At 25.6% G+C, this 16,875-nt stretch overlaps 4 protein-coding genes across 5 annotated transcripts; 2 read left to right on the forward strand and 2 right to left on the reverse strand.

Moving 5' to 3' along the window:
* Positions 1-244: 244 nt before the first annotated feature.
* On the forward strand, positions 245-6,261 carry LOC122507753 (ankyrin repeat domain-containing protein 26-like). Of its 2 annotated transcripts, none has more exons than XM_043620629.1 (3): positions 245-303; positions 799-918; positions 3,063-6,261. In XM_043620629.1, exon 3 carries the CDS (start codon positions 3,159-3,161, stop codon positions 5,703-5,705), a length of 2,547 nt encoding a protein of 848 aa, XP_043476564.1. In that variant the 5' UTR covers positions 245-303; positions 799-918; positions 3,063-3,158; the 3' UTR covers positions 5,706-6,261. The 2 variants fall into 2 exon arrangements, with proteins under 2 accessions (XP_043476564.1, XP_043476565.1); XM_043620630.1 differs by lacking the exon at positions 245-303 and adding an exon at positions 379-621.
* Positions 5,870-11,119, reverse strand: LOC122507754 (cytosolic non-specific dipeptidase-like). Its single transcript, XM_043620631.1, has 5 exons — positions 10,801-11,119; positions 10,428-10,689; positions 9,708-10,254; positions 9,378-9,558; positions 5,870-6,085 (listed from the first exon to the last, which is right to left on the reverse strand). The coding sequence occupies exons 1-5, from the start codon at positions 11,032-11,034 to the stop codon at positions 5,870-5,872; spliced, it is 1,440 nt and encodes a 479-aa protein (XP_043476566.1). The 5' UTR covers positions 11,035-11,119.
* Positions 11,120-11,384: 265 nt separating this feature from the next.
* LOC122507723 (beta-1,4-galactosyltransferase 7) lies at positions 11,385-14,237 on the reverse strand. Its single transcript, XM_043620586.1, has 5 exons — positions 13,975-14,237; positions 12,537-12,751; positions 12,164-12,387; positions 11,934-12,080; positions 11,385-11,694 (listed from the first exon to the last, which is right to left on the reverse strand). Exons 1-5 carry the CDS (start codon positions 14,075-14,077, stop codon positions 11,415-11,417), a joined length of 969 nt encoding a protein of 322 aa, XP_043476521.1. The 5' UTR covers positions 14,078-14,237; the 3' UTR covers positions 11,385-11,414.
* On the forward strand, positions 14,232-16,025 carry LOC122507722. The gene is made up of 4 exons (XM_043620584.1): positions 14,232-14,719; positions 14,786-15,067; positions 15,131-15,400; positions 15,624-16,025. Exons 1-4 carry the CDS (start codon positions 14,569-14,571, stop codon positions 15,920-15,922), a joined length of 1,002 nt encoding a protein of 333 aa, XP_043476519.1. The 5' UTR covers positions 14,232-14,568; the 3' UTR covers positions 15,923-16,025.
* Positions 16,026-16,875: the final 850 nt, after the last annotated feature.

The raw sequence follows: 16,875 nt of genomic DNA on the forward strand, positions 1-16,875 counted from the left end.
AGTAAATAGACAGATGTCACTAGTGTTTAGCGGGCGTTTTTAAAATCGTTAAATTCAATAAACATATAATTAAGATTTAAATAGAAAAACTAATATAAAATAACTATTATTATTAATAGTAACAATATTATTTGTTTATTATTTAATAGATTAAATCACATTGACAAAATAGTGGAGTTTTTATAGTTTTATCTTATTTCCGTTGGAGAATAATTTCATTGGTCGACAGTGAGCTTGACAAATTAAGATTGGTCTGCTAAATAACAGAAAGATTCCTGTTTACAGTCCTGTTTGATTGAAAAGGTACTTTATAAGTATTTTATCTCTTATATTTTGTATATCTACAAAAATAATTCATCTTTCATGGTACAATAGAATTTTTTTTGTTTATAAATCACATTAACCTGCTGAAAATTTAATTTGTGAATTGTAATTTTTCTCAAAACTAAAATGGGGATACGAGTTTGGGAAGCTCTTGCCATCAGTTACGAAATTCGTGATGCACAATGTTTTATAGAATTATTGTTTCATTACAAATTTATTTTTGCTATGAACAATCGTATATAATATTTGCTTAATTCCTGACAGTTTATAAGTAATAATAGTGATTGTTTAAAAATGGTAAGAAGAGAATAATTGAAATGTTTGTGCCAATAATGTCAGTAGTGCTTTCCTTTATTTTTCTATTACAATAAAGCATGTGAACATCATTGTTGATAATATAAAAGAGAAAAATTTTTAATTTTAACAATGCAGTGATTTGTTTTTCAACAATTGTAAATATTCTTTTCTTTTAAGGAGTTCAAATAATATTGGAGGTTACAATTCAAACCAGGATTTTTAATTCACCATCAAGTTGATTGCATTGTCTATTGGACGGATTTTTTTTTGAATTTTCGAAAAATTCAAGTCCAACAGGTAAGAATTTTATTGTTATTCATTCAATTTGAATTTACTGTCTTTTGTTTATTTTGTTGAAATCATTTTTTTATCGATATTCGGTAATTATATGCGAATATAATGCATAGTTCTATGGGAATTAATGCATAAAACAATATGTAATTTACATTTTGTTCGATTTTAATAACCCACTTTGGCATTCAATGTTTTTAGAAACAAACTATTTTGTAAATTTCAATAATTCTCTGGAAGTAAATTTAGGAAAAAAGTTTTGTTGAATTTAATTTCTTTCTCTCTTGATTATAGGTTATGTTTAAGAGTTTCTTTATAATTATAAGCACAGAATTTATTGTTGATTCAGGCATCACAGTTGGTCCCCTTTTGTCCCCTTACTTCAATTTTATCACCTTTTTCAACTTTTTTAAAAGATTTGTTCCCTTTTTCACCTTTTTCTAATCAAAAATAAACAAGTTTTGCTTTTTTTGAAATCCTTTTCAAAGTGTAATCATAAAATTTATTTTTTTCTAGAAAAAACAAAAATTCTAATCAAAACCTTTAATTTTTTCCATTTCTGACAATAATTTCTTTTTAAAAAACTTAATTCTTCTTCAAAATTCAATTATTTTCAAAAATTGTAATAAAATTCTTGTCAAAATTTCAATTATTTGCCAAAATTTTCCAAAATTCAATGATATTCAATATCTACTATTTTAATAAAATTTTACAAAAGAATTAAATTATTTAAAAAAAATATATTAAAATTCTACGCAAACGTTTAATTATTTTCATAAATATTAAAAGAATTTCACAAGAATTCTATTATTTACAAATTTTTTATAAATTTCTTCGCAATAATTCCATTATTTTTATAAATAATCAAACTCATCGCAGAATTTCAATTATTTTCAGTACAATTTTAATCGAATACCTCGAAAAATGTAATTATTTTTAAAAATTTTATTGAAATTCGTCGAAAGAATTTAATTAGTTAAAAATTTGTTGATAAACTTCTTTATGAGAATTTAATATTAAGAAACATTTATTTATTCAATATAAATTATTTATTTTTGTATTTAAATAATTGAATTCTCGTAGAATTTTCTAATAGAAATTATTTTAAAAGTGAATTCCACTTAAAATTTTACATAATACATAATTGAATATTAAAAGCATTATAGTGTGGATTTTTTAGAAATAATTGAATTTTGAAAAAGTTTCAAATTGAAATCTTGGAAAATCTGAATTTTTCATATTTTTAACTAACAATTCTATAGAATTATTTTTTTTCAATAAGTTTAATTGAAATTATTCGAAGTTTTTATATTCAAATATATATTAATTGAAGAATTTCCGAATAATCGATGAAACTTCGTAAAATTGATTTGTAAACAAATACATTTGAAAATTCTCAGGATTTTTGTTTAAATTATTGTAAATAATTGACTTAAAGAAGAATTTTAGTTAATTCTAGAAAATAATAATTAAATTGAAATGATGAAAATAATTTTGAAGAAGTTACAGTAAAAATATTTCTTATAGTAGAAAATAATGATCTTATCACTGGGTCATCTTTAATTATTATAAAACATGAAGAAAGTGATAACTCCGAGTTTATATTCTCATAAATTGTTGAATTTCAAAAAGATTTGAATTTGAATTTTTTGAAAATCTTAATTCCTGTGGAAAAACAATGATTAAATATTAAAAAAAAAGTTATTGCTGTTTTAGAATAATTTTATAGTTAAAGAAATTCGTAAATAAATGTAATAGAACATTTTTTTTCGTTTCTAATCATTTTTAGTGTGAATCGCAGAATATTCTTTAGGGAAAAAGTCAACATTTTGTCTGGAAATCAGGGAAAAGTCAGGGAAAACAAAATTAAATTTTTGTTGCAACTCTAATTAAAATCGAATCATTTTTTAAATATTTTATAGAAGCAGATAAAAAATTTGAATTATATATGCAAGTTGTATAAACAAATAAATTTTTGTCCGCTTTTTGAGGAAAAAAATTTCCCCTTTTTTTGGGAAAAAAGGTACTATGATGGCTGTTGATTCTATTTTTTTAATTTAAAGAAATTTTCTTCACTTCTCTTAAGATTTTTAAAATTTTAAAAAAAAAGTTAATTTACTTTTTAAAGCGTTTTAATTCTCATCTTTCAGGTGAGTCGCATTTGCAACTGAACGGAAATAATTATGCCGTGAGGGAGACGTTAATGTCGAAATACTGTCTCAGAGTTTCTTAATAAATCATTTAAAATGCCTGGGTGTGCAGCTATAGGGTGTAATAATCGCAGTGAAAAGGGTTACACAATGAAATGTTTCCCTCGCGATCCTATTTTACGACAAATATGGAAAGATCGAGTTGGAAGGGCCGATTGGGAGCCATCGAACAATTCCTTTCTGTGTCACGCGCATTTTGCACCAAATCAGTGGATGGTTACTCAGTGTGGAAGATTAAAACTAAGAAAAGGCGCCGTGCCATCGATATTTAGAGTTGTTTCAACCCGCAAATCACCGAACAAACGTCGACGATTAGGAATGGTTAGTCGAAGCGAGGACGAGGAATTCGGCATTGAAATAGTCGACGACGACGAGGAAAACTACATTTATCTTGAAACACCAGAAGGAGGGAGAATTCAAAATATTGGCGAAGATTCTATTGTTTTTCTCGATCCACAAAATACGCCAATTGTCGCGAACATAAAGGGAAAGGATGGTCAGTCTGTAAATAATGTTTATCAAATTATTTCCAATAGTTCGCTGAATTCACTGCAACACGAGAATGTCTTGGTTATTTCTGATGAGAGTAATGCCGACATCGGACAATTTGTTCACAGTAATAACAAATATATTATAATAAACAACGAGAACGAAGACACAAACAATCAAATTCAACCAATTGAAATAGTAACGAATCATATTCCCCACAATTCGCGAATAAAAGTTGAAGTTAAAGACGAAGGACACGCGACAGCTGATGAAATTTACGACGAAGTTGAAAGCAACATGGAGCGTATTTACGAAGGAATCAACAGCGATGACGAGTCAACAAGTCAAAAGAGTTCCAGACTCAATAAAAAATTAGAACAAATTGCAGTCCTACAAAGAGGAGATTCGATTTTAAATAATAAGAACGTCGATAATGATGTGAAAAGTATGTTGAGGAACAGTAGATCCGACGACAGTGTCAATGAAGAGATTATAATCGATGATGATGATGAAGAAGAAGAGGAAGAAGAAGAAGACGACGAAATTGATATTGAAAATACGAGTGTAAAGGGAACCGAGGAATTAACAAATTTCGAAGCCGCCCTACAACGCAAGAAGAAAGCTCGCGAGGAAACCATGAAATCAATCGAGAGATTCATCTCCGATTCAGTCAACGAATCACCCGAAAACGATCTCACATCGGAAGCAAAATTCCCAAATGGAAATACACCAAAAAAATTGAAGAACGGCAAATTTAATATCAAATTCACCGAAGAAATTGAAGACATCTCGGACATTATGCGCGATTTAGGTGAGAAACCATCGGAAGATTGTATTCTAGAAAATTACGAGAGCAGACCAGTTATTCGTTTGGAGAGAAGTCTACACAAAATCATCAAAACTGAACGTGTCAGTAATTACGATAGTGAAGAAAATATTTCCGATCAACTAATAACAATCCCATCAAAATTACCCCTAAAAACCGAACATTCCGAAATATTAATCACCAACGTAATTGACGACTATCAAAACGAATCAGACGATAACTATCACGAAGAACAATACCAAATTATCGAAAATCAAGATAACTTTCAAAAGAAAGATATGTCAAGACGAGGAATAAAACGAACACGTGTCTCAGAATCGGAGGAGATTCTCGATTCCACCGATCCTCAATATACTCTAAAACTAAAACTCCAACAGCAAAAGGGTACAATTTCCAAACTCACCGATCATTTATCAGCCTACAAGGACATGGAGAATAAAATGCAGGAAATCAATGACGAACTAAAATTAAAGAATCGTGAAATTGTCATCTTATCCGCAAAATTGAATCGAAAGGAAAATATCGAGGAGCGTAGTGATAGAAATTTCGCCGCATTACACGCCTTAATAAAAGATCTCACGCAAAAAGTGAAAACAATCGAGGACGTCAATAGAAGATTATCGCGTACAATTTCCGTGGAGAATCAAAATAAAAAGAATTTAGAATATCAAGTACGAAGTCGTGAGAAAACAATCAAGGAATTAAATTGGAAAGTTGATAAGGCATCGAAATTACTCGAACGTGCCGAAAGAAATGCAAACAATTACAAACGTCGTGTTAATAATATGCGTTCATTGCTAAAACGTAAAAATTTCGATCTCGTTCACGATAAACAATCATCATTCGATGTTTTATTTGCCGATTACGTGAAACATGAATTTTCCGAGAAATCACTACAAATGTCTTATGAAATAAGAAAATTGTGCGGACCTGACGGCTATGAAAAATTACTTGGTTACAATTTTCCCCTACCATCATTAAGGACACTCAAAAGAAGAGTCACCAAACCCCTAACATACGAAAATGGATCAAAATCACTAAATTCAACACTAGACAGCACTAATATCGAATCAAGTTTACTAGACGCCATTACTTTAGATCCATATTATGAAAATGTGACTAAGAAACCATTGGAATCGAGTGTAATTACGGGTACGGTACAAGATATATTCAATGAAGATGACAATATCGAAGAAATGAGTGACAGCGAAGTGATGAGTGAAAGAGAATTGAAAGAACATCTTTTCAATTTTATGAATGTTAAATAATTCGTTCGTGCCTGAAAGAAAGAAAAAAAAAACTTGAGAATAAAAGCATTTTCGAAAATTTGTGTAAATATTTGAATAATGCAATTTGTACAAAAAGTGAAAAAGTGTGTCTTCAGTAATTAAATCAATAGTTGAGTGTAATATTTTATTCGTGAAATTTATTTTCAAACTTGACTCAATTGATAGAAATAATTAGCAAGCACTTTTGTTCCTTCGATGTAATTTTTCAACGATATGTTCTCATCCTCCGAATGAATATTAGCATCGTCATTTGCCAAAGGTAATACGAGAATATTTTTTCTAGGAAATATTTTCCTCAAGTGCAAAACAATCGGAAAGCCTTGTCCATCGCGTATCAAATTCGCCTCGTCCTTAAAAACCTATTAAGGAGATTCAATATCAATGGTAAAAATATAAAAAATTAGAAAATTATAAATTTACGAATTTCTATTTTAAGAATCAATTTTTTTTTAAATCACATTTTTTTTAAAAAAACAAAATTGTATAATATTACCAGAGAGGTATTACAAATAAAAGAAAATTTCTATAATGATAATTTATATTGAAACTCCTTTGAAATTTTAGACTGATTTTTAATTCAGGGTGAATACATGTCAGTAAAGTCAGGAAAAAAAAATTTTCTCAGAGAAATTTAGAAAATTGAGAATTTTTTCAACTTATTTTCAAAAATTCCGACTTGTTCGACTTTTTTTTCAAGTATGTAACTCATTTCGATTTTTATAGTGCAAAAAATTAACTGTAAACAAATCATTCAAAAATTATTTTTGAGAATCATTTTTTTATTTAAATTTTCGAAATGTACAATTAACAAAAATTTGAATAGTTGAAATTTTGTAAAATTTAATTGAAAATAATTAATTTATTTCAGGTATTTTGTTACAATTTTTAAAAATCAACTTTTGAAGAATTTTAATTGCAAATTTTCTAAATAATTTAATTTTCTGAAATTTTAATGAAAAAACTTTAAACATAGATTTAAAAATGAAAATTAGCTTTTAATTTTCTTAAATTTAGTAAATTTTCAGTACTTTCAATTATATATTTCCGAAAATTCAAATATATACAAAAAATAATAACATTTTAGAATTATTTTTAACATTTTGGAGAAAAAAAATCATGTTCAAAATATTTCATTAAAATCAGGGTTGCCACAGGTCAGGGAAATCAGGGAAAAGTCAGGGATTTTTATTAAAGTAACTGAAAAAAATTGAATTTTGGAGAAGTTACAAATGATTGAAGAAATTCAATTATTTTCAAAAGTAATAAAATTCTTCTCAGAAATTAAATTATTTTCAAAATTTTAAAAAAATTCTCGTCAAAATTTCAATTATCTTTAAAAATAATAAAATGCTTCTCCAAATTTCAATTATTTTCAAAAATTTTAACAAATTTTTGTCAAAATTTCAATTATTTTCAAAAATTTTTCTCAATTCAATGATTTCCAATATCAACAGTATCAATTCAATTTTCCAAAAAAATTCAATTATTAAAAAAAAATTTAATCGAATTCTAAGCAAACATTAAATTATTTTCATAAATAATAAAAATTTCTCAGAAATTCAACTATTACAAATTTTTTATAAATTTTTTCGCAATAATTCAGTTATTTTCATAAATAATAACATTTTTTTACAAAAATTCAATTATTTTTATGAATAATAAAACTCATAATAGAATTTCAATTATTTTTAATACAATTGTAATTAAATTCCTCGAAAAATTTAATTTTTCTTAAAAATTTTATTAAAATTCCTTGAATAAAAATTGATTTAAAAATGAAAATCAGTTCAAATTTTAGATAATAATTGAATATTAAAACCATTATAGCATGCATTTTTAAAAATAATTGATAATTGAATTCTTTCAAAGAATTTTAATAAAATTTTTGAAAATAATTGAAATCCTGTGTAGAATTTTATTAATTTATGAAAGTAATTGAATTCTTGCAATGAATTTTTTAAATTTTTTTTTTAAATAATTGAAATAATGTAAAGAATCTTATTATTTATGAAAATAATTGAATTCCTGTAATGAATTTTATTAAATTTTTTTTAATTAATTGAATTCTTTTGAGAACTTTTATTAAAATAGTAGATTTCGAAAATATTTGAATTTTAACGAAGAATTTTATTATATATTCGTGAAATGTAATTAAATTCTTGCAAAAAATTTTAAAAAATTATTCCATTTTTCTACGAATTTTCTTTAAATTGTATTATAAATAATTGAAATCCTCAGAAAAATTTTATAATTCATGAAAATAATAGAATTCTTACAACGAATTTTATCAATTTTTTTTAAATAATTAAATTCATGTGGAAAATTTTATTACTTGTAAAAATAATTGATTTCCTGCAACGAATTTTATTACATTTTATTTAAGTAATTAAATTCTTTTGAAAACTTTTATTAAAATAGTAAATTTTGAAAATTTTTGAATTTCAGCGAAGAATTTCATTATTTGTGAAATGTAATTTCATTCTTGCAAAAATTTTTTGAATATAATTTCATTTTTCGAGAAATTTATTTTAAAATGTATTAAAAAGATTAAAAATAATTGATACCCTGTGAAGAATTTTATTGTTTATGAAAATAATTGAATTCTTGCAACGAATTTTATTATAATTTTTTTTTTTTTTTTGAAAAATTTTATGGAAATTAAAATTTTTATAAAACATAAAGATACCAATTACTCCGAGTCGAAGACTCGGAATGATTGTTGTCTTCATGTTTTATAATAATATTCTTATAAGTTGTTGAATTTAAAAAATTTTTGAATTTGAATGTTTTGAAGAATTTTCATTACTATGGAAAAATAATAATTTAATACTTATTTAAAAATTTAATTATTGATGTTTGCGAATAATTTTATAATTTAAGAAATTCGTAAGTAATGTAATAGAATGTTTTTTTTGAGCATATAATAATTTTTAGAGTGAATTAGAATATTCTTTAGGGTCAGGGAAAAAGTCAAAATTTTCTCTGGAAATCAGGGAAAAACAAAATTAATTTTTTGTGGTAACCCTGTAAAATTCATCAAAAAATTAATAATTAGTTTTTTTTAATCCTAATACAAAAACTCTTTTAAAAAATTCAATTGTTTTCGAAAAATTGCATTAAAATATTTTTAAAAACTACTTAATTCTTAGAATTTTGTTATCATAATTTTTTAAAGATTTAATTATCTTCGAATAAAGCAAATAAAAATGTACTTTTTTGGATTTATTAAAATTTTGGAGAAATCAGGGTCATATTTATAATTAAAATTCTTCAAAAGTTTGATTATTTTTTGAAAATTGTATACTTTAATAAACTTAAGAAAAAAACACGAACAGTTACAATTATTATAAAAAATTGAATTTTCGTATTTAAATAATTTAATTCTTGAAGAACTTTCGGAAAACTATTTAAAATAATTGATTTAGAGACGAAGTTTAGTTGAAAATTATAGAAAATAATTGAATTCAGTAAGAGTTATAATTGTAATTTTTAGAAATTATTAAATTTCATAAATTTGAGTCATTTTCCGTAAACTTTTATATTTTCCTGTGAAAAAAATTTTGTCAGGGAAAATAATATTAATGTCAGTAAATTGATAAACTGAAACTTGTGACCACCCTGTAATTATTAAAAAGTATTTTTTTAAAGTACTTGTTTTGCGGCTGTTTTTGCCGCCTTATAATTCCAATGTGAATAGTCTTCTGACCATGGATCCAAAGTATCATGAACTTTTACATTTACATTATTAGGTGTACATCGGGGATGAAGAATTTTTTTTATATATTCCATTACCAAAGCAGAAACTTGTTCGTGTGTTTGATAAGGAACAATGCTAAAATGTAAAAAAATACCATTAGTTGATATCAAAAAAAATTTTCTGTTTCAACGAAATTTTTCGATTTAATTTCTCTTGTATTAATCATTAATTTCTATAAAAAAATATATATATATATATAAATATAATTTATAAATAAAATTTACCATATAGAAAATCTGGCATTAACTTTCTTCGGTATCGCTAATTGAATTTTCGGATCGCATTTAATTGACGAGTCGATAAAATGTAAATTAAACGAAGGATGCCGCCAAGTGTTCATTAAAGTTGGAGTCACTTTTTCGTTGTGGATAAAATTTGCAATACCTGAAGTTTTCTTATAATCGTGGAAATTAATTTTTATCTTGTGATAAATTTCTTCTTCCTCGGGTGTAACGGACATTACGTTTTTATAAAAATTCGGCACTAAAATACGACCCGCTGAATCGACGAGATTATTGAGAATAAAAATTAAATCGTCCATTGGTTCGTATATCATTCCACCGTAATCGCCACTGTGGAAATTTTTCAATGGTCCGTCTATTGTTATGTCAAAGTAACAAACTCCACGAAAGCCGTACATAATGCAGGGATAATTTTTTCCCAACCATTTGCCCTCGTTCAATAAAATACAATCTATGTTCGTCAAGAAACTTTTCTTCAAATCTTGCAAACTCTCGGGAATCGATTTACTGCCACACTCGTGCATCGATTCTGAAAATTGATTTTTTCTGTTACTTCTAAGTTTTTTTACTTTCAAATCAATGAATGTAAATTTATTCTCTTATCTTAAATTTTAATTTGTCTAAATTTTAATTTGCCCAAATTTTATTAATATAAACTAATTTTATTTTGAAAGAAAATAATTTAATTTCAATGTAACTCACCGCATAAAATTTTGATATTAATTGGCAATTTAATTTGCAATTCCTTGAAGCATTCGATGGCGTGTAGAAAGCACAAAAGAGGTCCTTTCATTTTCGCAGTTCCTCGACCGAATAATTTTCCGTCCCTTTCGGTCAGTTCGAAAGGATTCGATGTCCATTTTTCCAGTTCGACTTTTGAAACATCCAAGTGACAGTAATAAAATAGCGTCTTTTTGTTAGAATCATTGCCAAAAGTTCCGAGCAAAAGAAATGGAATTTTCACCTAAAAATAAAAAATTTTGTATTTCTTCCGAAAAATCAGATTTATTTTTAATTAAAAAAAAATTCAAGTGAATAATCTTAATTAGTTATTTTCTATTTAAATTTTCACTACTTCTTCGGTTTTTTCGTGATTTCCATAATTCCCGATATTCTTCAGTGAAACAGAGAAACCAAGTTTCTTCAATCGATTTTCTAACCAGTGAATTAAAGTTGACATTTGCTTTTCGGCTTTACGATTTGAACTCACATTGGGAATTCGAACAATTTCTCTCAATTCTTCCACGTACTTTTTTTGATTAGCGTCTATGTGCTTGTAGCACTTTATAATCTCAGGAGCAGTTGGCATTTTCGAAAATTATAAAAACTAGAAACACTACCTAGAAACTTTCAACGCTTTCAACTAACAGTTTTATTTTTTATTAATTTTATTATAATCTCCGTCATTTGTTTTCAACGAAAGAAAATAAAACAAAAATTAAAATTCGATATTTCAAAAATATTAAATTGAAAATTCGATTTTATTAATAGTTATTGATAGTTATAAATTATAAAAATCGGGTATATCAGTAAAATATAAATATATCAATTAATATTTTTTTTACAACGTAAAATGACAAAAAAATGTTAAATTTAGTATAATTTTTATTGAATTGCAAAAAAATTGTATAATTATATATTGCAATAGTTTCATTTAATTGAAAAATAATGAAAAATCTAATTGTAAATTTACGTGACGGTTTTATTTTCCTTTTTCTTATCTTTTATCTTAATGTAATTTGGATCTTCCATTTTATTACATTCACACCATGGAGTAATCGATTTATCACATATTAAAGCAATATTTAAAACTGTCACTGGACTGTCTGCTATTGTCAGTTTAATAACTTCCTCTAATTTATAGGAGACGTCGTGTAATCCTGTCTGGCGATCTCGTTTCCTCGTCACCTCGCGCTGATTGTAGCACTTGGTCATGTCCCTTTTACGACGATTTATATCGTGCAGGTGCCTATAAAGTCGGGTAAATGAAAATTATTTTTAAAAAAATTCGAGAAAACCGGATTAATAACTTTTAACTTAATTAAAATCTTCGGCACTTATTTTAAAAAAGTCAAATTAATTAATATCTTTTGACTTAATTAAAATCGTCGAAACTTATTTCAAATAAACTGAATAAATATTTAAGATAAATTTAAAATAAACAGAAAAAATTGAGGTTTCTTAGGAGCAAAAAAAGATATTTCTTACATAAAAGTATTACGAGAAGTGGTTGAAATATTTTGCGGAAGAGTCACATTGAGTTCTGCTTCTTTCAGTCTTACGTAAAATTCATCATCCTCTAATCCCCAGCCCCAATATTTATTTGACATTCCATCAACTTTTATAAAATGTTCCCTAGAAGAAAGCAAATTTTACATTTTTTTTTTATTAAAACAAAATAAATAAAAACAAGTGTTGATAATAAAATTTGAACTCACCGTTTGACGAGTAATATTCCGCCAACGAAAGTATCATAATGATATCGTGGATGAAGCTTAGGCGATGATACGTGAAAAGGTCCCGTTTCCGGGAATGAGTACAATAATTCATCATTCATTGGCAGTAAATCAACGTCATGCATTGCTATATAATCGTAATTATTTTTCACTTCTAAAAATCCTACATTTATCAAAGACGCTCGATTAAATCTATATTTGTCTACCTGAAAAAAAAATTAAATTTTTTTTAAATTATAGGTATTCAGAAAAATATTAGAGGTAACAGAAATTTAATTTAGAAAATTTAGACAAAGCAGAAGATGAATAAAAATTAAACTAAGTTTCAGATTCATTTTCTTCTGAAGTCAATTACCTGATTTAAAATAAATATATGATAATCTAAATTTTGTTTGTCTAAAAATTTCTTCATATGAGGAGCAAATTTTAGCAGCTCATCAAAGCGATCTCTAAATGGCACAAGTATTGCTAATTGATGTTTCGATTTTTTTCTATTTCTCAAAATATTCGACGATTTAAGACTCCGACTCCTGTCTCTTGCCAATGGACCAATGTTGTATTTGGTTTCATCTGAAATAAAGAAACATCTTATTTTTACAATAAAAACACAACAATCTTCTATCTTCTTCTATATTAATAATCGTTGTATTTCAGTAATCTGTTCGCAGTTTGAAGTTACTTGTTTGCTTTTTTGTTTCTAAACATTTTCTTTTTAAATATTTTAAATTTTAAAATTAATGTATAGAAAATTATCGAATTGTAGCAAAGAATTTTATCCAAAAAAATTTGATGATAATAGAATTCTTTTGAAGAATTTTATTATTTAGGGAAATAATTGAATTCTCGTGTAGAATTTTTTTAAAATTTATGAAAATTCGAAATAAATTCTTTTAATTTTCTTTTAATAGTGGAGTTTCTTTAATAATTTTAATCAAAAATTTTTTAAATTATTGAATTTTATGAACAATTTCTTTCATGAAATTTTATTCAAAATTGTATTAAAAATAATTGAATTTTTTCAAAGAATTTTACTATTTATAAATAAAATTGAATTGTTTCGAAGGATTTATAAAAATTTTAGAAAATATAATGAAATTCTTTTGAAATATTTTATAACGAATTAAGAACAAAATTGAATTCTTTCGTGAAATTGTTTGAAAATAATTGAATTTTTGCAAAGATTTTACTACATTAAAAAAAATAATTGAATTGTTTCGCAGGATTATTAAAAAACTTTTCAAAATTGAATTCTTTCATGAAATGTTATTAAATTTGTATTAAAAATAATTGAATTGTTTCGAAGGATTATTAAAATTGTAGAAAAAAATAGTCTTCGTTCGTAAAATGTTATTAAAGTTTTGTTTCAAAATAATTGAATTATTGCAAAAAATAATTAAATTCTTAAGAAGAATGTTAGTATTTATGAAAATAATTTAATTCTTGCGAAGAATTTTATTAAAATTTTTGAAATTAATAAACAAGAATAATTAATTAGTTAATAATTGAATTTTTTCAAAATTTGAATTTTAAATTATTCAAAAATTCATATTGGAAAATAAAAAATTTTGTGATTTGCATAATAATAAATTGAATAACACGTTCCACCCGCGTAACATTTGCTAGTTAATATAACAATCAACAATTAACGATAATTAATAAACAAAAATATAAATAAAAAGGAACAAAAAGAAAATACAAATAATCAACTTAACCTCAAAATTCAACATAACAATGTAAAGAAAATGATTGTATTTCCAAGTTTTTGAATAATTATTTTATTTATTTGAACTTACCATTGCTTATTGGAGAAATACTTATCAAACAGGTGATAATAAAAGTAATGACAATACAAATGAGTACATATTTAAATCTCAAATTTTTCCAAAATCTCTCCATGTCTCCATGTCATTGATTCGTTTAGCAACAATACTGATTATTTAAAATTTTGTAAACTTCGTCAAAAAATTTCCATTCTCGTCAATTAAAATTGTAATCACAACAATAAAAAAAATATTGTAAACATTAAAAAAAATTGTGTTTTCTAAATTTGACAGTTTTGCTTGCAATTTTGACAACTTATGGAAGCTGCCATTTTGAATTTTCCTCTTCAAATTTTGCTCAAAAGACGTCTCTAGTTTCGCAATTGGCGCCTAAATTTGAAATTAAAAAAAAAGAAGAAACGATTAATTTTCATCTCTTTCTGTGCAAATTCATTTAATTCAATTCATTCAATTGAAGAAATTTTCTAAAATTAACAAATCTAAATTGACATGTGAAACTGACACACAATATTTGTAAATTAATATATTACACATTAAAACTAATGACTTTAAAAAAATATGTTAGACGTTTTAACCAATTTTCTGAATTATAATTAAAAAAAAAATATGGAAGAGTGTAATTTTGCCTTTGACAGAGAAAAAAAGCAAACTATAGAAAATTATCAAGATGGAAATTATCATATCCTGTATCGTTGGTTGGATAAAATTCCATTTTCTAAACGACCGAAAACTTTAGCTCGCGATTTTTCCGACGGTGGTGAGTACACTACTTTTTAGAATTTAAAAAAGAATTAATAATAATACTTTTATTCCCTTCGTTCAGTTTTAATGGCCGAATTATTAAAATTACACTATCCTCAATTACTTGAAATTTACAATTGCATACCAACAAATAATGTTAGTAAAAAAAAGGACAATTGGAATACATTGAATCGAAAAGTATTCACAAAAATTAATTTAACATTAAGCAACAATACTATTAGTCAATTAGCGAATTGCCAGCATGGAACAATTGAGAAATTACTATTTTCTCTGCTCGATCAAGTTACTAATGATAATTATTCTTCACGAGTTCATGAACCAGAAATTGAAATTATCGAAAGTGGTAAAGAATTTTTTTCCTCTCTTGGCAGATGAAAATTTTGTTTTAAACATTTTTTTTCTTCAGTTCATGTTGAGGACACAGAGACAGAGGATGTATGTCAGGAACCAGCGAAAATTGCTTCGAAAATTCCGAAATTATTGAAAAAGGAGAAATTCTACTCATTTTTCTCGAAAGCATGCTCGAAAGTGGGGAAAAATATTTTTAATCATCTCATGACTTTTTTAATGCAGGCCTCTTGTATTTGGCGATGGTTCGTCAATTTGCAGATAATAAAGGGAGACATGGAGATTGAAAATAAGTACCTGAATGGAAATAATTACTTTTACGAAACCAGTAGGAAATTATAATATTATACTCTTTATAATTATTAATTCAAATTTCCTTTTTCTTTGAATTTTCTTTCTTTATCGTTTTTTTGAGTATCTTTTTTTATTTCAAGTTTTTCTTTAAAATTTCTCATTTCGAGTAATAATTAAATTTCTCTAATATTTCCTATTTCAAGTATTTTTCTAAAAAGAAATTATTTTTTTTAAAGAAACAAAAATCTTCTCCTCAGGAAGTGAAACACATTTCAATGAAGAAATTGAAGACCCTGCGGCTCGTTGGGCTTATGAGCAATTAGTTGAAGAAATTCGAGAGAAAGAGGATATAATTACAACTCTAAATCACAAGGTTGCATATCTCGAGGGAACGATGAGACAGAAAGATTTAAGAATTGCAAATTTGATGATCCAAGTCACCAATGAATCACTGGAAGTTCCGTCGAATTTAAAAAAACACTCTTCCATTTACGGATCCATGAAATTGAGACCGAAAACACATAATTCACAATTTACAAATTCACACAAAAATTGAATTTTTTTTCCCAACAAACTAAAATTTTTATTAAGAAATACTTTCTAAAGTTTTGCTATTAGAATATTTTTTTAAAATTTCTTTACAAAACTGTCTTTTTGATCTGAATTTTCAAGATTTGTATAATAAAAAAATAAATGGCAAATCTTTTTTTAATTAAATCCTTCTTTGCAATAAAATTAAAACACAGTTTTTTCCAGTATTTTAATTCTCTATTTCATCGATTTTTCAAAACATTCTTGTCTGATTTTTCACTTGTTGAATTAATTGAATTAATTTATCAATTATTTTCATTCTCGTCGATTACTTTTTCCTTTTTTTTTTGGTTTCTTTGTTTGTCAAATATTTGTTATATTTTAATTTTATCAATTAAACGACACTTCTAATTGGCCTTTCACTTCCGATATGACTACTTTCCGTAGAATACATTCCAGGGACAGTGAGAATATCACTTTTTGTTAATTTACTAAAAGCTGGAAAATCGTAGACGAATTCAAAGTCATTCGAAGAAGTTTGTCCATAGTCCCTCTTGTAATTGCTAATATTTCCAGAATTTGGTAGTCGAGCAAATTGCTTCGGCAATCGTCTATATAATTTTTTCTCCACAGGAATAAATTGATATTTTCGATCTTCGCCATCAAATTTCTTGTTATTTTTCGAAATTCTGTCTCCATTGCGAAAAAAATCACGATGAGTTAATTGATTAGTTGTTGTATAGATATCCAATAATTTTTGAAAACTACTCTCGTCGATAGAAATGAAAAATTCATTGTCCCTTTTTCGATGAGGAATATTTTTTATCCCTTGAACATACTCAGTAGAAGTGGAAAATGGTAGTTTTAATTTTCTATACACTGTACCTGAAAAAGTTTGTTATAAATTATAATAAACTAATTCGAAAATTATTAATTATAGCAAATTCAATTTTTCCGATTTGGAAAAAAAGAAATGAA

The sequence above is a fragment of the Leptopilina heterotoma genome, unplaced genomic scaffold, assembly GCF_015476425.1.
Source record: "Leptopilina heterotoma isolate Lh14 unplaced genomic scaffold, ASM1547642v1 Lhet_51, whole genome shotgun sequence".
NCBI lineage: Eukaryota > Metazoa > Arthropoda > Insecta > Hymenoptera > Figitidae > Leptopilina > Leptopilina heterotoma.